The sequence below is a fragment of the Corvus cornix genome, chromosome 6 (genome assembly GCF_000738735.6).
Source record: "Corvus cornix cornix isolate S_Up_H32 chromosome 6, ASM73873v5, whole genome shotgun sequence".
NCBI classification, from domain to species: Eukaryota; Metazoa; Chordata; class Aves; order Passeriformes; family Corvidae; genus Corvus; species Corvus cornix.
In genome coordinates this window covers 27,162,536-27,185,978 of record NC_046336.1, presented here as the reverse complement: position 1 = coordinate 27,185,978, position 23,443 = coordinate 27,162,536, and the positions used below count along the sequence as shown (strand labels likewise).

The 23,443-nt window shown below is 40.5% G+C and overlaps 1 protein-coding gene across 2 annotated transcripts; it reads right to left on the bottom strand.

Annotated features, from left to right (window-relative positions):
• Nucleotides 1-267: 267 nt before the first annotated feature.
• On the bottom strand, nt 268-23,235 carry MMRN2 (multimerin 2). Of its 2 annotated transcripts, XM_010400849.4 has the most exons (7): nt 22,655-23,235; nt 12,899-13,021; nt 12,518-12,624; nt 10,481-10,546; nt 9,178-9,351; nt 6,227-8,128; nt 268-5,226 (listed from the first exon to the last, which is right to left on the bottom strand). In XM_010400849.4, exons 1-7 carry the CDS (start codon nt 22,936-22,938, stop codon nt 4,838-4,840), a joined length of 3,045 nt encoding a protein of 1,014 aa, XP_010399151.2. In that variant the 5' UTR covers nt 22,939-23,235; the 3' UTR covers nt 268-4,837. The 2 variants fall into 2 exon arrangements, with proteins under 2 accessions (XP_010399151.2, XP_010399152.2); XM_010400850.4 differs by lacking the exon at nt 9,178-9,351.
• Between the last annotated feature and the right edge of the window lie 208 nt (nt 23,236-23,443).

The following is a 23,443-nucleotide window of genomic DNA, read 5'->3' as shown; positions in this document are numbered from 1 at the left end:
TGCCTTAAAAATGTAAATGACTTGGAAATGATAATACTGTAACTGAATAATTCCCTACTTTTTCATACCTCGTTTATGGTTTTTTCTCCCCACAGTCTCTCAATAAGTTGTTAATTATTGCTTTTATTGTTCAATGGTGTTGAGAATTATTTGGTGCTCTCTTAAGTTCAGACTCTTTATTCCTTGCACTGAATTTGGGTGCAACAGTAAAAAAGTGTGTCTTTCTCCTGATTTTTATCCCTGTGTTACAGCAAAGCCAGAAGCCAGTCAAAATCAAATACTTTTATTAGAACATATGCAAGTTCACTACATGTTGGTTTTATCCATATAAATTTGCCTCAAGCTTACCAAGTAAAAAGAGAAAAAATAAAGGGATGGGGAATTTTGTAATTGCTTTTTGTTCCCTCTGTGTACAATGTTCTTTTTGTGTAATAGTATCCAAATTAAGAGATTTGAGCTTAATATGCATACGTACTGCTTGTTGCAAAAATATGCAGGTGCTTCTGTATATCCTGCTAAATTTACTCTGGTTTTTATGATTCAAGCAAGTGAAGACCAGTCAAGGGGTTATCTCAGCTGTGAGTACACAATTATATAAAGTGTCAGAATTTCTCATTGCAGAAGTGTATTGGCTTCTACTCTCCGTAGAGTTCACCTTTAGTTTGCAAGGAGGAAGAATTAAGATCAGTTTCTGTTCTCTTTTTATTCCTTTAATTAGGAATAATCTTAGATTTAAATACATATTTTTACAGTAGCTAGAAAGGTTTGATATCTATAAATATTTGATATCATAAAAACTGTTGCCAGTATATTATAATTATAAACCTTTATTTGTTTTCCCTATACAATCAAGCGTTAAATTCTTGCAGTAGAGTTCTGGAAAGTGCAGTGGAAAGATTAGATGATGTAGTTTCAAACCTTTCTTTCCTTAATACATAATACCAGGAAGTTAGACTGCACAAAGATTTGGTCTCCTTAAATTAGTATCTTGGCAAAGTAAACCTTTGTCCTGTGGTTGTGGCTATTGTGTTGTTTGTGGAATGTGTTCATTGGTTGCAGTGGTCGTGGTTGGCTTTAAAACTGGGATTTCATGTTAGCGTTGCAGGAGGACATAATGTAAATTGTGGGGGAGTTTGCACCTGTCGTGTTTTAATGAGCAGCTTTTTCTCCAGTTGTTCTTTCGCGAAATGGCCACGGGGTGGTGCTGTATCCTAAAGAAAGGATTTGGGAAAAGATTGGGGCGTTCTGAGAAGTGAAAACCAGTTCTGCCTGCTAATAATAAATATCAAAATGCTCTCCTTTATATATGGGTGTGTTTGACCCCTATATAAAATAAGCTACTGATGAGTTTGCATCAGTATCTAAGAAGTGAAACAGCAGCATCCAGTGAAATGTGCAAACACACCACAGGGATGTTTTGTGAGCATACCAAAAAGCAAACTGAGTAGTTAGCGAATTGAATCACAAGCTTTTAAATAGTTAGCAGAAGTATCACTAAATTCAGAAAGGATCAAGTATAATTCCTTTAATTTCCTTAATCCCTTCTGCAGTTTTATCTTCCTCTTCCCCAAAACACTGCTTTGGTCTTTCTCAGTGATGTTAATGCAGTAAATCAGTATCAGCTGTGAATCTGAGCACTGAAAGAACCACTACTGTGGGCCGACCACCTCCTGAGTCTGCTTCATGAGGAGACCTCCATGGGCTTCAGACTCTGGCTTGATGTGGATATTATCTGCAGAATTCAGGCATTGCTGGATCTACAGAAAGTAAAATTGTTTATATATTATATAAGCAGTACTTGAATTTGGAGTACAGTAAGGAGATTGTCTTATTCATGGAAAAGAAAAAAAAATTAGGAGACTTTAATTTTAAAATGTACTGTAAGATTCTGACATTTGTAAAGCAACAGAAGTTTCAGTAACAAAATAATTCCGTGAAGGCACTAAGATGCACAGCTTTCTACCTTATAAAGCTTAGTGGTTGGTCTGGAAATACAGAAACTTGAAGCAGTGGCAATCGATGTTTTCTTGCAGGTTTCTAGGAAGTACTAAAAGCTGTTGGAAGGTTTTAGTTTTAAATATGAGTCTCAGATTGACAATACTTATATCTGTATCCTGGAGTGAGCACACACATTTCTATGCCTATTGGTGCTTGGCCATCAGATGTGTTAGTCTAGTCAGTTTGCTGTGAGGGAAACGGAAGCTCTTGCAGACAACTCTTCCCAATGTGTATGGTCATCTTCAGGTTGTTTTTCATGTTTGGAAGTTCTCCTAAATCCACTGAGCCAACCAATAGCTCTATTTCAAATTATCTTCATTAAATTGATTCTTCTACTTTGCCTAAAAATGCAGGTCATGGTGATGTGGCTGTGTTAATCTTATAAAAAAGCCCAACCAACCATCCCACCAAAAAAATGCAGGAGTGGTTTAGATGGAGGCTTATGAAAAATCTGCTTTATTGCTTTGAACAAACACAACCACAGCCCAGTAGATTAATCATCTTTCTCTTGTTGCTTGAGAAGGAAGTCAGTCTTCCTGGCTTATGCAGCCAGCAGAGTGTTTTAACCCATTGTCTTTCATTAATTTTTTGCTTCATAGTCAAAAAATCAGTCTTCCAGTTAAGTGTGTCTTTGTGTATGCAGATGGCTAACTTAAGCACATATTTGAAGACGTCTTTAAAATATGAAAACATCTTTAAATTAACATTTTGTTCACTCTGGAGTCAATGTTCTCTGAACTTGTCTGGCATATTCTTCAACAAAAGTAAACTCTGGTAAGCACAAGAAAGGACACCAAATGTGTAGAAGTCCTGACTGGATGAATTGCAATGCTCTCTACTACCTCCTGTGTCCATTTCCAAGTAGCTGTATGGTTTTCATTCCAGTTGAAGCTTTAAAAACAAAGTGTTTTAAAATATATCTGCATATCATATCCCCCATATGTAACATATACGTATTCCCCAGCTGTCTTTATTTGTGGAACTTGGCTGGTGGCTGCCGAATTGGTGTGCACTTAAGATGGGGTGTTCCTTGAGCCATCCAGACCTAGGCAGCACACTGGGCCTGGCTCTGCAGAGTGCTGCCATCACAAAAGTCAGGAATTGGAGGAACACTGGTAAAAACCAATCTGAGTCACCCCAGGATGGTAGCTTTATACTGAAAGAACCTAATCTTAACAATTTGATGCTTTTCTTCATTTCACCTCTTCAATTTTATTCTTGTCTTCTTTCCCTCAGATATTTGAGCAATCTGTGGGACAGAAGATGATACTGAGCTTGCAGGCACTTTGTGCCTGCAGCAGAGCAATGTGAGCCATGGCTCCATCCTAGAAGAACAGGGACACCTGGCCTGGTCATCTTTGGGAAGCAGCATTGGCCAGAGGAGATAAGGAGCATTTTTAGTTGTTAGTATTCCTGGCTTTTTCAGGATAGAGAAAACAATGTTCTCTGTAAGGCAGTAGCTGAAACTGCTTTGTAGCTTTATTTCAAAAGATACGTATTGTCTGCTTGTCAGACTGTTGCCTTAAGTGCAGTGTGTGTTGGTACCGATGTGTAGGGGGCTTTTAACAATCGATAATAGTTAACATTGCTTAGAATGCAGGTGGGTGGGGAGAAAATTCCTTAACAGCAGAATAGATATCTGTTAAAAAATGCTACCTTAAAAGGGCACAATTTACATCATAAGAATTTACATCTTCTTCAAAAATATTGGGAATTTCAAAGTGCATTTTATTTTGGCAAATTTAATTGTTTTAATATTGCTTTGTAAGGTATTAGGATAGACAAAAATAACACAATATTTGAACTTCTTTAAAGTGAAAGTCTTTGGGAAGTTTTATTTGACAGAAGAAAAGTTTAAGGCATGACCAGGCATGGTCACCTTGAAGTTTTGGAAATTTAAAAAACCTTCCATATTTCAAAAATTCTACTCTTTGGTTTACTCTAATTACAAATTTGTATTCAGCAGTGACAACAGACCAACGAGCTTACCTTTTGGTTTTAGTTTTGCTTGCTTGGTTTTAAAATACTTACTAAATGCTGAATTCTGGGCTGAATTCATTATAATCTTCAGGATTAACTTTAGAAATAAACTGCATTTTCACCAATACTTTTTAAATACTGTTGACATTTTCCTAGTGTCTAAATGTAAATGTAACTCATCTTAACAATGCTTTAAATTTTTGCAGTGTAGCTGAACTACATCACAGTCCCAGAAACAAAAACTTGGCCATTTACGAGATCCTTGCTTGCAAATACTGGCAATAGAGTGAATTTTACTGGATTTGATGGATCTCTTCTAGTGTTCCTGTTGTGCACAGTCTGAAACATTGGAGTGAGTTGCAGAAGTTTCCAAGATAGTCTTTGGTCCACAGAGAACTAAAAGGTAAAATTGCCCTGGCTTCTGGGTTTTAAGGTACCATTCACATAATATAAGAGTTGCTCTATGCAGTCCTACCTCAAATCTGTTCCTTGCCACTGGTGGGGTATTTGCTATGGAAGAATATTCTTTTGCCAAGGGAAAGGAGAAATTTGTGTTCTAAGTGAAGAAAGTCCCACAAAACATCTGTGTGCAGTTCTCACATTGGAAGGATTTGGGAATGTGTGTGCTGATACATTTGAAGTCCAAACAATTAGGTTTTCACTTGAAAGAAAATCCCATTGCTGCTCAGAAGCAACTAATCAAAAGCCAAACACTTCCAGAAAAGAAGCATGAAGACAAACGTAGGGTAGTGCTATGTTTAAACACATGCGGTAGCATTGAATACATCACAGATGAAGCAATAGTGAATGCATCCGTTGCATCTATGCAAAGAGATTAATAAAACATAAATGTCACTAATCAAGTTTTAGATATTAGAAATCCACCCATAGTTGTCCCAGGTGGGCTTCGTTTCACTACAGAGCCCTGCAGCAATTCAAAGCACACTGTCTCCCCCTTCTCCATTTCTGCCATAGCAAAAGTAGTCATGGTGTTTCCGTGTGGGGTTTTCCTCTGACTGCTCGAGAGAGTTCTTTTGTACCCACGGCTGAAGGAGAGTTGTCCCAGTGCTGGTCCTGAGCTGAACTCCACAGAGATGACAAACAGGTAGACACCTTTGTGTGGTGCCTTAAAGTGGCCCTGCTCAGAGAAATAGCTGTTTCCATAATTGAGGTACGTTTCATTAAACCTCACGGTTTTTTCTTTATCCTTTCTTTCTGAGAATCCCACATGGAATGCCACCAATGAGTCTGAAAAAGAAAGAGGAACAGGATTTTAGCAGTGAGTGAGCGCTCTTCTCTCCCCAGGATCATCAGGATGGGAGATAAGTTGAATCCCTGTCAGGCCTGATTTTTGTGTGCTGCTTTGCAAAGCTAGACACTGGAAATGGGTATGTGCACTGGAGTAGGTCCAATGTTTCCCTGAAACTCTTGGAAAAGTATAATGCTGGGACCACCCGGGGAAAAACAAATAACACTTTTTTACTGTCCTAAAAATAAATTAGTTAAGAATATATTCTCTGCTTATTCAGGCTCAACTACAGTTTTGCAGCACAGATGCCTAAAGGGGCTGATTTTTTTCTATGTTGTTTGTCCATACCAAGGGCTACAATCATAAAAGCCAATGCTAAAGCTGTGGTGGTTGTAATTACCAGATGCTTATGGTCACAGGTTTACAGGGAAAGGGAACTGGCCAGTCCCAGTGAAGTATAAGCTGAAAACTTGTCTCTGAGACATAGTTGTAAAAGAGTGTGTGCTCTCTGGTCAGTCCTGCCAGTTCCACTTGTGCAAATCATAGCAATTCATTTAATGTGTCTGTCTGCCTTGGGAAGGATTTGGTGCTTTGAGTACACTCCTTCCAGATTCAAGTAACAAAGTAACAGGGAAAAAGAAGCATTCTACATCAGCTTCCAAAGAGGAAACTGCTACTGCATTAACATGAGCATCTACAAACAAAATTTGTCTTCTAAACACCTGAAGCTGGCTTAGTTCAAGGCAAATTTCCTAGCAGCTATAGCAGGTGTAATTTTATTGGCTTTGACCAAAATACAGCAGAATATCCACTTGGTTCTCACTCAAACTGCTTTTTTTGGTGGAGGGGGAGGATGTAAGTAATGTCAGAATTTCTCTTCTAGCATTCCACGAGATACCTGACAGTTCTCATAACTAATATGCTCTGTGTGTGGAACTTGTAGCAGGGCCCAGAAAGAAGCTAGACCTGCACATGAGCAGGTAAAAGAAAAGAACACACCTTTTTCCACAAGTTCTGTCTGCACTGTATTTCTCCCAGTTTTTTGTGTATTTTCTCTGTGCTTCTCTGGCCTTTTCTTGTCTCTTTGCTTGTCTTGACCCTTCTGTTGCCTTCTCCCTTTTCTGTTCAGCATTGACTGAATCTTTATAACATCCAGACTTACATTTGAGGCAACTAATTCTTCATTACTTCCAAATAGCTTTTTAAAAGTCAACAGATGTTCCTCCAGATTCCGCTTGATGGTTGCTAAATCTGCAGAGAGAGTTTCTACAGAAACATTGAGTGGCTCAATTGCATTTGCTATTGTATGATTGCAGCAGAGACTTGTGTCACCTCTGGATTCATGCCTCTTGATTGCCAGGCTCAGGTGTTTGATATCATTCTTCAGAGTCATGATATCATTATAAGCTGAGCTATCCAAGGAGTCATCCTTGACAGCCTCATAGTTAGGTTCCATGTGTTCTATGATGCTGCGTTGACTACTGACTTCTTGTAGAGTAGAGGAGGTTTGTGTTTCCTGCTTGGGGTGCTTAGGAGGCATGTGAGCATCGTGATTATTCTGGTGACCTCTCTCCAAGGGATGAAATCTCCTCATAAGAGATTGTAGTGTCACATTTTGTTCTTGCAGTTTATCTGAGAAGTGTCTGAGAGATTCTTGCAGCTGAAATACTGATGGTATTAGGCTACTAAAATCATCTTCAAAAAAGACATCCAAGAATTCGTGTCTCAGTAAAGCCTCCAGTGCTTCTTCGTGCCGCATTGCATCTTTCAAAAGAGAGCTAAAAGAACTGTTGAGATACTTGATGTGGCGATGAATTTCTTCATCTTTCTTCTTCAACAAGCCTATGTCTTCTGAAAAAGCCGTAACCTGTGACTGAAGCTGTCTGTTCTCTTCTTGACGGAGGTTAAGAGACAGATGAATGGATGGAATAGCTGAGGAGAGCTCTTCAATTTCACTCTTGAAGAGATCTCTAAAAACTGACTCTAAGTGCTTCATATCCTTTGACTGGGTATCTTCAAGGGAATAAGTGCTATTCTGTGGATCTTCCTCCAGTACATCAGCGTCAGAAGGTATCCTCTGACAATTACATTCCTCCATGTACCGCAGTAGATCTGAATAGTTTTCCTGAAGGTTTGAAAGAGTGTAATTGAGCTCTGATATCTGCCTTTCCATTGCTGCATTGTTCTCTTCCATAATAACTGATTTCTCAGCTAAAGTTATTGTAAGATCTTCTGGCCTGTACTTCGAGATGTTTTTCTTTAACTCCTTAAACCACCTCCCTAAAACTTCAATATTCTGAAAGGCCACGTCTGAGTCCATGTGAAGTTCTTTAAGCTGCTTTGCATGGCCTGACAGAATTTCCCTTATTTGTCTGCTGGTTAATTGGCTGTTTACATCTTTGGGACCATAATGTGAAGAAAGTTCTGTTAAATTTTTTTTCAAAGCCTCCAATTTATTTTCAAGAAGGTTTTGCTCTTGTTTCACGTTTGCTATGCTGTTGTTCAAAGCTAAGAAATGTGTCTGCTGTATCTTATGAAGCTTCTTGAGTTTTGTGTCAGTATCTGCCTTGATCATGCTGAGATTATAGTGAATATTAGCCTGCTGCATGTGCACTTGGTCCTCTATATCTCTTTTCACCTGATCAACTTTCACTGTGTTTTCTTGGATTTTTGATTCGAATTTAGTTCCCAGCTCCTGAAATTCCTTTTTGGGCACAGTGCTCTCTTGGAATCTTTCTATGCTTTTCTTGTTGGCTTCCACATCATGGGACAGGTTTCTTACTATGTTGGACAGGTTCTGTAAGCTTCTGTTGAAGCTTGCCCACATTGGGTTAAAATGTCTCCTTAGAAAATTCTCCACATGAGGAAACAAAACTTGCTGCAGAAGCCTCCACTGATGATCTGTTAATACAGTTGAAAAAAAAAATTAATTAAATTTAAATTCTGCTTTTGGGACACAACCTAGGTAGGATAACTCAAGTATGAATTTTTCTGTAGTAGTTGCCATCTTAATCCCCAGAATCCGACCTCATGATAAATTTTGACAATTGCAAAAATAGCCTAGCGTTAAATCAAGGTTACTATAAAGCACATGGTGTCTATGAGTCTGCAGACGATAACTTGGATATGTATTGACTTCCCCCTTTATGTCTTAAAAATGATGCTTTTTGAAACACCTGGACAGGCAGTTTTGCCAGTGGCCATAACTGTCCATTTTCCCAACAGTTCTTAGTTGGTGGGCTCTTCCTTTTTGACTGTGTCATAATGTCCTTTTTCTCATGCTTTCAACTCCACAAAGTTATACAGCATCTTAACAGCTTAATATTCCAGGTCAAGAGTAAATAAATTAGAAAATCTATGAAGTATCTGTACTATACAGGAATTGTAAGGTTCAGTTTCTAACTTTAAAGTTCAGACTTGAGTGCCTTAAAGTTCACTGAGTACCATAGTCTGTGTCCTTAGAAAACGTTTCTGCAAGCCAGTGGCTCACTATGGTAGGTCAAATTCAGCAGCTCTTTTTTCCCACTCCTGTATATAGTAGAAATAATGTTCTAGAGATGGGTCAAATGTTTCATTCTTTCATGTAACACCAGGCTGCTATTCCACACATTAGAGTATATAGCATGAGTATGGGAAAAGAACAGGTCTAAACTCTGCATCCCCAGGGAAGAGAAGAAGCCATAGAAGCAGAATAGTGAGGTTAACAAATTTTAAGCAACCTCTTTATTCTGTAATTAAGGAATGTTCTGAATTCTGTCTTTCCTCTCATTGCCCATTTCAAGTTACTCTTTGGTTCATTCATTTCCATTAGGATTGCACCCATTTTTTTTCTCTTTTTAGAAGCAACCAGCAGACCAAGGAATATCAGGGTATTTTTGCTTTCATGTTTTCTTTCTGTGTGGTTTCACAGGGCTTATCATGGGCTGATAATTCTGCATCAGACCTCTCACCTGAATTGCTCTGGTTCACTTCTAACACCATGCTTGTACCGTTGTTTTCAAATAGTCTCTGTAAGTCACCTAAGGTGCTGGCTGCTTGATGAATATCACTTTGAAGATCATCCAGTAAAGCCTCATGATTTTGAATGACTTCGAACAATTCTCTTGAATCCACTGATGTTGACACTAGTCACAAGATTAGAAAAACAAAGTCATGCAACAGAGTGCAGCGACCAGGTGACAGGTATTCATGCAAGACCTCTGAGAACACCTGTCTGTTTTTTACTCTGAAAATTTTGCACTGACAATTAGGGGGTCTGTTAATTTATGGCACCTTAAATTGCAGTTAATTTGCAAGGATTTTTTTCAACAGTGATGAAAAGCCTAATATATTCAAATATTTGCAGAGAACTTCAGCTACAACAGCCGTGATGGCAATAAAATGCTCTTAATTAGAAATCTCACTATGCCATAAAAGTGTTTTGGAATACTAACCCTTTTCAAGCCATGGACTGAAAGGATGGCAAGGTTTAACAGCCTAGAATAAAAGGAGAGGATGAAAGAGCAATTGAGGCGTTCCACTAAGGATTCAGGAGCACAGTGTGTAAGTTTCAGAGCTGACTCATGGAGGGGGCCTTTAACTGATGTCTTTCTAAATAAATACTTGCGAATTTGAGCTGTAGATTTCAAAGTGTGCAATACTACCCTGAAGGTAATTGCTGGAAGATAATTAATAGCACTGCAAGCCACACCATTTCCCAGGTAGTAAGGGAAGGTCCTTGGTACTTAGACTGGTAGGGTGGAGTGCCTGAAATACAAATCTGTGGTACCTATGGTACCTAATGGTAATCTCAGAGCTACTGGGAAGCCGTTCTAAAATAGCATTTTCAGTGGATTGTTTTTCTGGTACATTTGTGAGCATGGTGTGCTGTCCTGTGAACCCACTTTGCAGAGCAAGGGATTAACATCCGTGCCACTGAAAGGTGTAGGGCTCTGCACCAGCTGGCTTTCACTGATTGCCATACAGCTTTGAAACTTAGGGATGCTTTGTTGTGAGCGTTCACAGAGTGTTATAGCAAAAGCCCTCATATATGTCAATAAACATTCCATTTCAAAGCTTTCCCAGATAATGCTTTCACTAGAGACATTGTCCATAGCTTATCAGGTTAAAATTGCAGCATCAACACTTTTTTTTCCTTTTCTTTTCTTTTTTTTCTTTTTTTTTTTCTTTTTTTTTCTTTTTTTTTTCTGGTTTTTTTCTGATCAGTGACTGAGAGGTAAAAGGATGACAAGCAAAATAACTTCAAGCACATACTGTGGTTTGAGAACTCCTCTTCTTGTCCTTCAGTTTCAGTTTCTGGCACCAGAATAAAATTAGGATCTGCAATTGAGATATGATACAGCTGTGAAAATGTTTTAGATGCAGAAAGTACTACCGTTTAGCAAGGCCATGCAGAGGAATTTCATGTGTTGTGTAACTGGTGCGGAGACAGGCTTCCTTGGGAAAGAACACCTTCCCTAGAGAATTTACTTTCCTTGCACTGGCATACAACTTTGCATACCTGGAAGTGCTATGCAGTAGTGTGGGGATTTTTAACTCATGCCAAGTTATTGCTCATAAGAAATTAGTTTATTGCAAATAGATGGGGTTTTTTTCTTTTCTGGGGGTCCCATCTAAAGATCTGCAAATTACTCTCCCTTGTTCCACAGTTACCTGAACATTCTGGTGGCACCAACAGTGAATGATGTTACACAAATGAGGAGATAATGCTGGAGGAGCTGGTTTTGGTCAGTGGGTGTAACAAAAGAGAGACTAAACTAGTTGCACTACATTTGATAATATCTTTCCAACGTTATGGGTGAAGTTCACCACCTAGAGATCAACCTACAGTTGGAAGCTATCTGTGAAGAAAAGCTAAACCTACAGAGATATTTATCTGTGGAGTCTGTAGGTGAGTTAGACATAGATTGTGCAAAAATTTTCACACGATTGCCTTTTTTGTTATGGTTGCCTTAATTGCAAATGGGAATTACCTTTTATCCATTTAAATTCCCTTCATAGCATTTAAATTCTTAAATCCGTTTAAATTCTGCTTTTTGAGTATTATTTGCTAAATCCTGCCAATGCCATTTTTAAACCACCGTTCAGTTTTTAAACCACACTGTCTCCCCTCTCTTTTTTTTTAGCAGCTGCACAAATCATAGAATCATGGAATGGTTTGGGTTGGAAGGGACCTTAAAAACCATCTAGTTCCCACCCTCTCGCCATGGCAGGGAACCTCCTGTTAGACCAGGCTGCTCAGAGACTCATCCAACTTGGCCTTGAACACTTCCAAAGATGGAGCACCCACAGCTTCTCTGGGAGACCTGTTCCAGTGCCTCACCACCCTCACAGTAAAGTATTTTTCCCTCATACTTAATCTAAACTTGCCCTATTTCAGCTTGAAGCCATTTCCCCTGGTCTTAGCACTACATGTCCTTGTGAAAAGTCCCTCTCCATTTCTCTTGTAGCCCCATTAGGTACTGGAAGGTGCTCTAAGGTCTCCTTGGAGCCTTTTCTTTCCCAGGCTGAGCAGCCCCAGCTCTCTTAGCCTGACCCCATAACTAAGGTGCTCCTGGACTCACTCCAACAGGTTCATGTCCTTAAGCTGGGGACCCCAGAGCTGGATGCAGGACTCCAGGTGACGTCTCAGGAGGGCAGAGGAGAGGGGCAGAATCCTCTCCCTCATCCTGCTGCCCACGGTGCTTTATTCAACAGTGCAATGGATTACAGTAGTTCACTCTAAAGGCTGTTCCTGGAGCTTTCATGGAAGTAACGGTGTGGGCACTGTTCCTGCCTGTGCTGTGGAGCTGCTCCCTGCTCTAGGAGCTAGTCCCTTTGCAGCCAGGGTAAGCAGAGAGGAGCAGCAATGCAGACTGCAGAGCGAATGCTGCCCTCTCCTCTAAACTTGGACACCTTGTGATCTCCTGAGCCAGATGATTTCATCCTGTGAACTGACCATAGGGGCATTTCACATCCTAGTGTTGCTTTCTGATGTCAGCAGTTTTTACCTGGATTTAGGCATTCCTAGATGGACTTGCCTAGATGGACATCTGACAGGCTCCCCAGCAAATGAATACCTTTCTCCATGAGTAAAGATTACAAAGGTGCTATTAACAGAAGAATAAGTAGCTAATGCTATTTAACTGCTAATTAGTACTACTCCTTGCCTCGAAGTATCAGTGATTTGGGGTATAGCAGACTGAAAAAAAAATTCTGAAAAAAGGGAAAAAATTTAGGCAAACTCATTTCTTTCCATTGTGCCTTGCATTTAGTCATTCATTCCTATACTTGTTCTGCAGCTTTGCTTACCCCGCTGTTCACAGTCCTTGCCAATAAATCCAGGGCAGCATTTCCACTGCAAAGACTTCAAAACCTTCTGTTTCACTTGGTAGACTGGCTTCAGAGCTGTCCTGTACCTGGGGAGGAAGGGTCCGGGCATTAGATTTATTGTAATAGAGTCCTTTGCAATCAAGTTTGGACTGATCCTGAACTTCTGTAGTATTCTGATAAGGTGTAGAGAGAGTTTTATTATTAAACAAATATTCCAAAATGTCACTGATACCAAGGAAGATACAAATTTGTTTAAAACTCCCCTAGAAATAATGCTGAGGCTTCAATACTGTTGACAACATGCTTTAGATACTTGAGGGAAAATTCTCTTTTCTTAACTGGTTTTATTTGGACACTTACATGATCTTTTGGCAATCTGGGGCTCCATTCAGACAGGGCTGTTGGGAGTTGACAATGTACTTCTCCTTCATGCAGGCTTCTATGTATGTGACCAGCCGGGACTGCGTGAAGGAACACCAGTTCCTAGTGGAAGAAAGACGTGGGAAAAGAATTTGAAGTAGGTCTCTAAGTCTCTGGTTGTAACAATGCCAAGAAAAAGTGAAATGCAGAAGGGCCTTTATTTTTATTTTTTTATTTTTCCCAGCTGTATGATGAGGAAAGTGGAAAATGCGTCCTACCTTCTCCCTCCACTCCCAATTCATTTGTTTTCGTTTGAGATGTTTATCTGAGTTTGTTACCAAAGGGCTGATTGTCTGAACTTTGATGCATTAGTTCCATTTCCAGTCCTTTCATTTAGCAGGAGAAATTTCCAACCCCTGATAACCTGCAGGTTAATGTCACTTTAAATGTCAAATTGCCTTTTTAGGCATGCTGCCATTTCAGATGCCTAATGACTGACTCATCAGGTTGAGGCAGACTGCTTCTGAAAACTTAATCCAACATAAGCTCCATTAATAATATCTTCCTAAGTATTACTTCTTCAAGATAATATAGTAAGTTATTGGATTTTATTAAATAGGCTAGCTTCAAAATAATTTCTCCCATCACCTGCAGGAAAATAATATTGGGGGGGGGGATGTTTTTTTCTTGAGTCTTAGTTTTATGCTTCTAGCACGGACAAGTGAGTTTTAATAGTCTGATTAGTTTTCCAAGTCAGAATTACATAGGCAGCTATTAATCCCAGAGTGTAGATGAGCCTCTTCCTTTAAAGTCAAGACTTGGCAGTGTAGCATTGGCTGAAGTTTGATGTTTAAATCCAAGACCAGAAGGGGGAGGAAGTGACGAGTAATAACTACAATGGAAACAGCTGAACTTCAGGCAGTGTATTTTTAAATGGGAATACAGGAACCAAATCTCTGACTATCAGCATATATGGAAAAAGCTTACCCCTCTCAGGGAGTTGGTGAAACAATGGGGAACCGAGTCCTGCGCAAAAGCAGAAGCTGGCACTGCAGCAGCCAAGAGAAGGGGAGGAAGCTGGAAACATCAGGATGGAAGGGCAGACAGCCTGGGCTAGCTGGGAACAGTTCACCAGGCTTGCTGGGCCATAGCCTGTTTTGCTCCCCTGTTTCTTAAGGAAAATGTGATTGAGATTTCAGCAAGCACTCATGCATGCAACACGCTTCATCTGTTAGAAGCAAGGGCAGGAATCTGGCAAAGCCTGCAGTGCTGGGAAAGCAGGACAGGAAAGGAGGCTGCTGCCTTTGTTGTGATTTCCAGCCAAAACAACTTGTTAAGAGTTGTAGCTTTGAGGCCTTTGCAAGTGGCTGGGGGAAATTTTGGGCCTATGATCAATGGGAGTCTTGGTTCTTATGGGACTGAACTAGAAGACAAATCCTTGAATAATTATTGAAGTATTACTCTTCCAAAGTCAACACTCTGCTTGTGTCAGTAAAACCACTCAGTAAAACCAGCAGACCAGCACACATGCTCTGGTGACGCCTGCCTCTGAGGTGTGCCTACATCTGCCAGGCTTTATAAGGCTCTGTCACTTTTTGGTAATTGGTGTCAGTTAAGTAACTCTAAAACAGAGACCTGGTTTGTGCTCGGTTTTGGGCTGTCCTCTCTCATGTGCTTGGCAAAGCATAGCTGGGAGAGGCTTTTCCCCCCTCAAATCCTCTCTTTTTTCCTGGGGAAATAAAGTGCTGCTGCTGGAGCTCACTGGTATCGTTGCTAGGTGCAGGATCCCTGCCCCTGCCAGCAGGATGCCTGCCAGATCCAGGCAGGAGTCTGCATTCAGTGTGGAAATCTCCTTTTAAAACAAGATTCTTTGGCTTCAGGGTTTTGTTCTTTCCTAATGAAAACAATCCACACCCAGTAAATCATCATCTGGGCTGATTTTTTTTTCCCACCATATGCAAGTCCTTCCTAAGAAGTCCTTGGAGTCATGTCAGCCACACAAATCAAAGCCAAATGTGCACATGCATCAACCTGTGTAAGCAAGATTGAGGCACCGTGGGACAGTGAGTACTTTTGCTGTCCTGCATGGGTGGATGTGCACAGACATGGAACAGAAAACACGAGGATTCCTTTTCAAAACATGTTAGTTAGTGTGTTGGAGGTACATGGTGGGCTTCCCACTTGTAGAAAGGGGTTATGTTGTATCAGAAATTTGGATCAGTGGTTGATGCCAACTTGATGCCTGCTTTGGACAGTTACTAGAATTCTGCAGAATGAATAGTTTGAGGGAAAAACAAGGGGGGAATATGATGAGCTCTCAATAAAAACTTCCATAAATACTGGTCACAGCTCTGTATGTTCAGTTTTCTTTACTATATATTCACTAGTTTTCTCTCATTTGATCTTAAAAGTTTATTTGTGGAGCTGAAGGGCTATGTAATACCATGTCTTGGTTTTAATCACAAAAACTTTCAGAGGTTTTGAGTTCCATAAAACTTACCAAAGTTTATTCTTTCCTCAAATAAGTAGATAAGGTCTGTAATGAGCTGCAAAATAGATACATGTGCCCAAAGATGAAACTTCTGTTGCAGCATTTTTTTGTGCAACTTGTCAAATGCTTCCTTTAGGGAAACTTTGCTGTCTGTAACTAAAAATACTTCTTAATGGGATTAACCTTGAGGGAAAATACGTCGTTCTTTAATGTTAAGTGCAACAATGTAAGAGACTGAGAAGGGCTTGATCTAAAGTTTGGTGAGGCAAGCAGGACTTCTCTGGCACCAAAGGCTCTGAATCAGGCTATGAAGTTTCAAAGAGCTGCTCCTTCACAAATAGCACTTTCTTTCTTGGGCTGGTTTCTGGAACACAGCAGCTTTGTGTTCTGCTGCTGCATTTTTTTCTCATCTTTGTAACTATGTCACTTCATTCACTGAATATGTAACCAACCTAACACCCTCTGCTTTTATTCTCTTTAATACAGTTTCCTTTTGGTGCAAGCTTCTGCTGCCAAGGGGAGAGAGAGGACAGAGAAGCTGCTCATGTGAGGAGAGCAGAAAAGCCTTCTCTGTAATGTGGTGAACAGTAACATTTATCACAATGCTGCAAGTTAGAGCAGCGCTTGAGGGAACCCTAGCGAATTCAGGGCTGCAGATGTTCCATTTGTTCAGTGGCTTTTCCTGGTTTACGTTCCAAGGAAATGAATCCCCTTTTATTTAAACCAGGAAAAAAGTATTTTAATAATTTTGTTTGCTAGACTGCAGTTTTCCTAGGCTTCATTCTAGTTATGAATTCAACTTATTAAATAGAGTCTTCACATGCATCTGTCCACTTCTGCCTTATTTTGAGGCAAGTGTATTCTTATGTCTGAGGTTAAATATATCTGATGACAAAGCGTTCTGTATTTAAATAGGATTCAGCAAATGTAGGTTAGCTCAAGCCCTTTTTATTTGAAACTTTCAGTTTCAAACACTGATATTGAAATTATTTTTTTCTTACATTGGGTCTAGTTCTGCTCTTACTGTAGCAGCAAAATGCAGGCAGTTCTTTCTCTGATTCTAGGATTTGACTGGACCACCTTATATCATAGGAAACAAAATAAAGAACCAGGAGAAAAGGTTAGATGGCTGCTCTACAGTAATTGACTCTGCTAAGATGAATATGGGGTAGTGTCTTTTCTTCATACAGATAATTACAGCGTGTGAGTGAGTGTGAGTAAAGCTCCCCAGCTCAGGGAGGGACTGACACACTCTAGTTCTCTTTGCTACATGTTCTCTTGATTGGCACTGTGGTGCATAATTTTAGATGTTTCCTAGGTCAGTGGAATTTTTTGCCTGAACAAAAGCTTCAGGAATTCAGGATGTTGGTTTTTTCATAAGTTTTGTTATTCCTTTGGCTGTACTAGTACAACTGGGTTGTCCTTCACACATCAGTTTCCTCAGGTTTCTATTCTAAAGGAAGCCAGTGTCTGTAATTACTTTGAAAACTCCTGCCCAGCCGTTCCTGTGTCTATTACTGACCGTGCACAAAACTTTTCAAGACTGTAACGTTTTCCTATACAGCACAAAAGGCACCAGATAAGCAGTAATTCCTGCTTAAATTTGCTATAGGAAGGTAGAAGAAGACTCTTACTTCAGTTTAAACAAGTGATTTTCCACTGACTTGTACAGAATGACTTCTGTTTTATACCAGTTGAAGAAGAATATAAGAATGAGGCTTTAACTGTGGTTGGTTTTTCTCTCAGTGCAAATTTCTCACTGGCAAGAAAAAGCAGCCTCAATAAAACAGAGGTAAAGTACCACATTTAAATTAATCTAAACTAAGACTGTGCATGCCTGTATTGAGACAGACATATCTTTTTATTTTTTATGGAATGCAGAAAGTGTTCAGCTGTTGGGGAAGGTACTGGCTCTCCAAAGCAGCACAGTGTACCACTGGTTTTTTAATTAGCAGACAGTAAGTGATGTCTGGTGGTCTGTCAGTGAATTCTCCAGCTCTTCCCAGGCAGCCAGCAGCCCTGTATTAGAATCAGACAGCAGAAACTCTCATATTTCTCTATCTTTCCCTCGGGATGAGTAGAACTCCCTCTCAGGCAGGGTCTGGGATCTTCCTGTGTCTCATCCCGTGGAACACCCTTGTTTTCACAGGAGTGAGAGCAAACTGATTGATTTGCAGTTCACCTTAAAAAACTGGGCTGAAGAGAGTGGCAGTGGTAGTTTCAAACATGTGGATTTCCATACAATGCTGGAAATCTTCCAGAATCCTAAGTAATGCAGGTCGAATGCAATGTGTATTCCAACAGTAGTGCCAGTTAGTCTGTTATCAGTTGGGATAGTCCTGTCCTGCAGAACATCCTAAAATCTTAGTGCAGTGAAGACTTTCAGAGCAAATGCAGTCCTGAACTTGGAGCCTCACTGGGTCCAAGAGTTCAAGGAACAGCAGGCTTGGCTGGGAGCTGGTTTTGAGGCAAATCCAACTGTTGTACAAAGTATTTTAGAGAAGTAAATCCAAGAGGTTTTTCCTCTTCAAGAGCACCCACAGCCATTACCTCATTTCTGTTTTCCCCCCTGCAATGGAAGCTCTACAGCCCATTTAGAGGGCACCTTACACTTGGGTTTTATCCTTTGGTTCCTGCAGACTTAAGTTCATCTCTATTACAGCCTGGTCACTCCTTTGTCAGGCCTCATCTGGAAGAAGGAATTGCAACCAGTGGCCACCCTCTAGCACACCTGTGCTGATGCCAGGGAGACAAAACTCTTTGGGAAGCCAAGCTTCCCACTGGCACATGCACAGGGTGCAGGCAGTGTGCGCCAAGGCTTGCCCTGACCGTGTTTGGGGCATGAGGGTAGATTTGTTCAGGGCTGGCCACTGATCACTCCTTCAGGGAGTACTGGCCCACACAAGCAGGAAGGTGTTGGGTCCAGGTGGTGATACTGCTGATGGTAATTCTGTGGCTATGCTGAAGCAGGAGCTTCCTTGCTATCTGCTGAAGAAATTAATTGCTGCAACTTGCAGTAATGAGCTGTGAAACAAATCAATCCCTTGGGCACAGAAGGTTCAATAATTCCTGCACTGTATGGAATGGAGCTGTGTCATTTGCATCAAGCAGGCTAATGGGGAGCTATTCCACCTGCAGCTGAGCAGCTCAATGACAGCCAAATATTGGAGAATTTCCTGAAGTCCTGAAAGGAGCTAAGTGCCTAACTTTGATAGGAAACCATTGCTTCTGTTGATGCACTTGGCACTGCAAAAGCTATTGTTGAGCACTCAATGGCTGTTCCACTGCTTTGCAGGATGTTGGGGGCTGAAAATCACTTTTAGCTGCACTTCATCCAAACTGTTTTATTTTAAGCATATGTTCTGTGCCCCTTTGGTGGGAAATTTCAGTATCCCATAAGCTTCCTACAAAAGCCCCTGCCTTGTTTTAAAGAAATAGGTGAGTCAGTGTGAGACTGGTCTTAATTGAATTAATGGATTCTTCCTGTAAAAGCAGACAAAAAATAGTAAGCTATTAAGATTGAACATTGTTGTGACTTTCCTTAGAGTAAGACTGATTTGAGTTTTCTCTGCTTGTGTACACTTGGGAGGATAGTTACATATTTTGACACACTGGATAGTCATGAGAACAGGCCTGATTCTTTGTGGCTTCTTAATACAGAATTAGAGGAAGAGGTGAGTGTTTCAGTGAGATAACAGCACACCTGGCTGACATCAGGAAACCTTCCTCTAATCAAGGGTGTCTTCACAGAATTGTGCGTCCAAACCTCAAAATATGTTAATGCAATTAAGGATTTACTTAAGCTGAAGATTTCTGCCTTGTTTTTCCGTTTTTTGCAGGTATGTTGTAATTGTAAAAAAAATCCCAGGAGATGACACTGTGTGTTTGTGGATTAAAGATAAGGAAGGAAAAATGAACCACCTACCCAGCCACAGGGCAAATCCAAAACAGGGATGTTGGGGGTTTTTTGGGGGGGGGAGAAAAACCACTTGGCAATGATTACACTTTTGGAAACACAGAAGTTCTGTGAGACTTTGGATAGATGGGAAGCCAGCTGTAGTTGCTCTGCTCCTTCCCATTCCACCACCACTGTCCATTTCTCCCTTACAGGGTGAGCCATCCACCTGGGGACTGGCTCCATCAGTGGTTACTGAGGGGGAAGGTTAAAAATAACCTCTGCCTTTTCCTAAGGTTATTTTTAACCTGGAATGCTTGAGTGATCTGGTTTACAGTGTTACTTGACAGACAGGTCAGGCTAACTGAGGGTACAGGCAGCTTTGGGCTTTACTGTGAGAGCTGCATGTGCCTTTTACATGCTTCATTTGTCTTGGTTTCTTTAATGAAATACAACACTAAGTGCATGAAATCTGAGTTGTGAGCCTGACTTCCTGATGTACAGGTCTCTTAATTTCCCTTTTTAATTCTGCTGGAAGTTTTGGGTACATGGGGATCCATTTACCTCAGCAGTAGAATAAAATAGCTGAAGTCAAACCAGTCAGCTCATTTGAGACACAGCTGCTGGGGAGTAAAGCAGTATAAAAAGCTGATTTGCTTTGGAAAATTGCCCTCTTTTTGATAGTTTTAATTTTATACACATACAGACACTTGTCCACTTGAACATGCAGAGCTTCTCCTTTTTTTCAAATACAAGCAACAGCTGAGATACTAATCCATTACCTAGTTCTTCCTCTAAAGGCTAGTGACTTCTTACTGATTTTTATTTTAAAACTCTTACCTTAATAATCTTGTTATTCTTAGAGGAATTAGCAAAATAACATATCCAAGCATTTGACTGAGATCTAATGAGTCATTTAATCTCACATGTTGAAACAGAAACCAGAGGATTCTGACTAATACCTTGGACTACTTAGTCATGGTGGTCTCAGTTATTCAAATAACTGCAACATGAAAAATAATACTCTACATTTTTAAAAAATATAGGAATATTTTGTAACTACCACTATTCCTAATACATAGGGAAAATAAGAAGCAGTTGAACAAAACACATCTTGCTTTTATTTTTTGAAAATATTGAGAGTCAAAAATTCGTCACAAAGACCAGGTTACCATAGATTTTGTTTACTTGTTTCCTAGCTCTGAAAAAGAAGTATTTTCTTATTTCAAAAGCAAAGTAGATGTAAGACACCATTTTGGTGGAAAACTATTCTCCACCATCCTGGGCTTTTTTGGCATATCTGTCACACTTTTTTATGGTATGTCTTTCTCTCCCTTTATCTCTCAATTCCTATTTAACTCCTGATGCTTTTCTTCTTGTTTTCCTCTTGAGAGATATAAACCCCATTTCTCAATGGTGTTTTTTCCAGGGAATATGTCACACTTGTAGGGAGGAAATACCAGATTCATGGCAACATCTTGTCTGTGCATAGCAGAGTACTGCAGCCACAGCAACTGCCAGGCACTCGGGGACTTCATGCTCTGAAGTTGTGTTGCTTCAACCATTTTAGAATTTGGAGTGTGGTTACAAGGAGAATTGTGTTGTTCTTTCTTATTCACCCTCTCTCCCCTTACTTTTAGATATAATTCCTCTCAAAGTCTCAAATTTCTTTCCTAAGACCTAGCAGCTGCCTGGCCTTGTGTGTGCTGTAAGTATGACAGCTCTACAAAAGAATAAATACCTAACAGCTACTGCCAGGCTAGATTTGGGTTGTCTGTAGTCATCCACATAGCTTTATAATTGGGAAGAATGTTATGATTTGACTCATTATGCAACCATCTCCATAAAAGAAGGAAGTATTTCTCTCCTTGGGAGGAAATTAGGGTGAGTCATAGCTGGTGTTGAACTGAATTAGACAAGCTGGTGCTGAACAGAGCTACAGAACAAAGGAAGAAATCCTGATTAGCACAGTATATTACAGCATCTTGCTGACCTATAATGCTGGCCTTTTTACAGCATTGAATTTTCATAGTACTGGGAGTTTCCAGAATGCTTTCAGCATTTCAACCAGCAGTCAAATGATTACCACCTTGCAGTGTAACTGGAAAGCCCAGAGTACCCCTTGGGCCTTGTTTCCTTCCTTTGACAGTGTCTGAACTGCATTAACCAGGAGCTGGTTAATTAACAGAGCACGTCATTATTGAACACTACCCATCACGGAACTGGAAGTGAACCCCTGCAGGCTTTGGGAAGTGACTTGGGGCTATTAGTGGGGGGTACACATTTGTGGGAAGATGCAGTATGAAGGACAGCAGGATTTCATACACTCAACATGTTACATGTGGAAGGGAGGCCTTAATTTTACATGTAGATGAAATTAGAAACAAGATTGCATACTGCAGTTTGCCTGAAAAGGAAGCATGACATGAGCAAGGTTTTATAGTCTCTTTCCATCTCACTTTTTTCCTTTCCTCAAGAGCATTTAAAGGGAAAAATACCAGGGCATCCTAAAGCACTGAGCTGTGAACAGCACTCAGTGTGCTGCTGTTTCAGCTCTCCTGAACAGGGCTCTGCTGTATCCATCCATCAGGGCTATAAAAGATTCATTCACTGTCCTGCTTGGTTTTCATCTATTTTAAACATTTAGAGACCTACTTACATGCCCTGTAAAACTTGCACAAATCATAGGGTTTGGGAATAATTCTAGTGAAGTACATACCTTTTGCTCTCAGAATGGCTACTCTTCTGCTACAGATTAGCATGAGGAACATTTGCTGGCATGAAAACCTTTTGAAGGGGATGGGGGTGTGAAATTTGTAGTAATTTTCATGCTTATTCATTATTCCTTACTTTGTTATATTTACTCCTCACTATTTTTATTTTGCTAATGTCCTGCCATTCTCTTTCCCTCTCCACTTCCAAGGCCCAAGTCTGCAGGCAGGTACATTCTGCTAATGGGCAAAGTTTGCCATGCTCAGCAGAAATAATTGGCATTGGTTTACGGTAAGAAAAAGTCAGTAAATTAACTTCCTCTAGCTCTGCTTTGCCAGAGGTAATGTTTTGGTTTATGCCAGAACTGGGAGGCTTCACCTCTGCCAGGCATGTGCACACACCTAACCTCATTCTGCTGTCTCAGACTAAGCAAAGAGCTGGTCCCATCTGTGGTTTCATCCTCCACAGGCAATTCAGCTTTCTGTTTGTGTAGTTAAAGCATTTAAACCATTCTTGTTTGGGTATAGGTTGACCCCTAAAATCTAATGTATTTTCATGAGAAACCTCTATTAAAAGCAGTCCTGTATCAACAGAATATAAAAGTATCAGAGGGGATTGCACTCTCATTATGTGTAAGACAGACATGGTGGGTACTTACCCATTTCGGGACTGTGGGCTCGCAGCTTCAAAATCCCCTCTCTCTTCCTGATGTGAGGAGACCACACTTGAAGGGTAATCTTGAGTATCTTCCCTGAGCCCTTCTGCCTCCCAGTAACCTTCTTCTTGGCGTGGCAGAGGAGCTCTCTGAGGGTGTGCAGAGGTCTCATGAACTCGTGGCTTTAAGCTGTGCACAGAACCATAACGATATCCACGATGGGCTGTGTGTTCCACCAGCTTTGCCAGTCCTATTGTACTACAGACCAGCAAAAGCTTCGCGAGCATCCTGGGCTTCTTCCCCCCCAGTTACACCTGTCTCTTGTTCTTTTCTCTGAAGCTCAGCCTGAATTACTTCAGAAATGCCCCAGCAATATTCTTTAACTGGAAAGTTGGAAGAAGGAAGGAAAAAATAAAAAAAAATTTTGTAACAAAGAGCGGAAAGAGCTTTCGGCCCTCCCAGCTACTGTGGAAACGTCCGTGGCTATTGAACAATGTGAGCCTGGTTCCTGTGTGGGGCTCAGACGTCTCTGACAGGGGGAAAGAAAAGGTGGTAGGAATATAGCTTATTCAAGGGACTTCTGAGCTCGCCTGCCTTCTAAACTTATCTGTGAACAGGAACTCGGCTCTTATCAACTGCCTTCTCAGGCACAGGAAAAGGATGTTAGCTTAAAGGAAAGGAAGAGAAAAGAAAGGAAAGAAAATATTGAGTGCTCTAACAGACTCTCATTACAGTGCCAGAAAGTGTCACAGACCTGCTTGGTCCAGTGCTGCACATGGGGTTTTTTCTACA

Bases quoted from the DNA above. Each gene is read 5' to 3' on its own strand.
- MMRN2 (XM_010400849.4), bottom strand. From the start codon at position 22,938: ATGCTCGCGAAGCTTTTGCTGGTCTGTAGTACAATAGGACTGGCAAAG. The intron at 9,352-10,480 runs GTATGTGCTTGA...TCTTGTGACTAG, and splicing joins AGAGGAGTTCTCAAACCACA to TGTCAACATCAGTGGATTCA. The intron at 8,129-9,177 runs GTGAGAGGTCTG...CTGTATTAACAG, and splicing joins AGTGAACCAGAGCAATTCAG to ATCATCAGTGGAGGCTTCTG.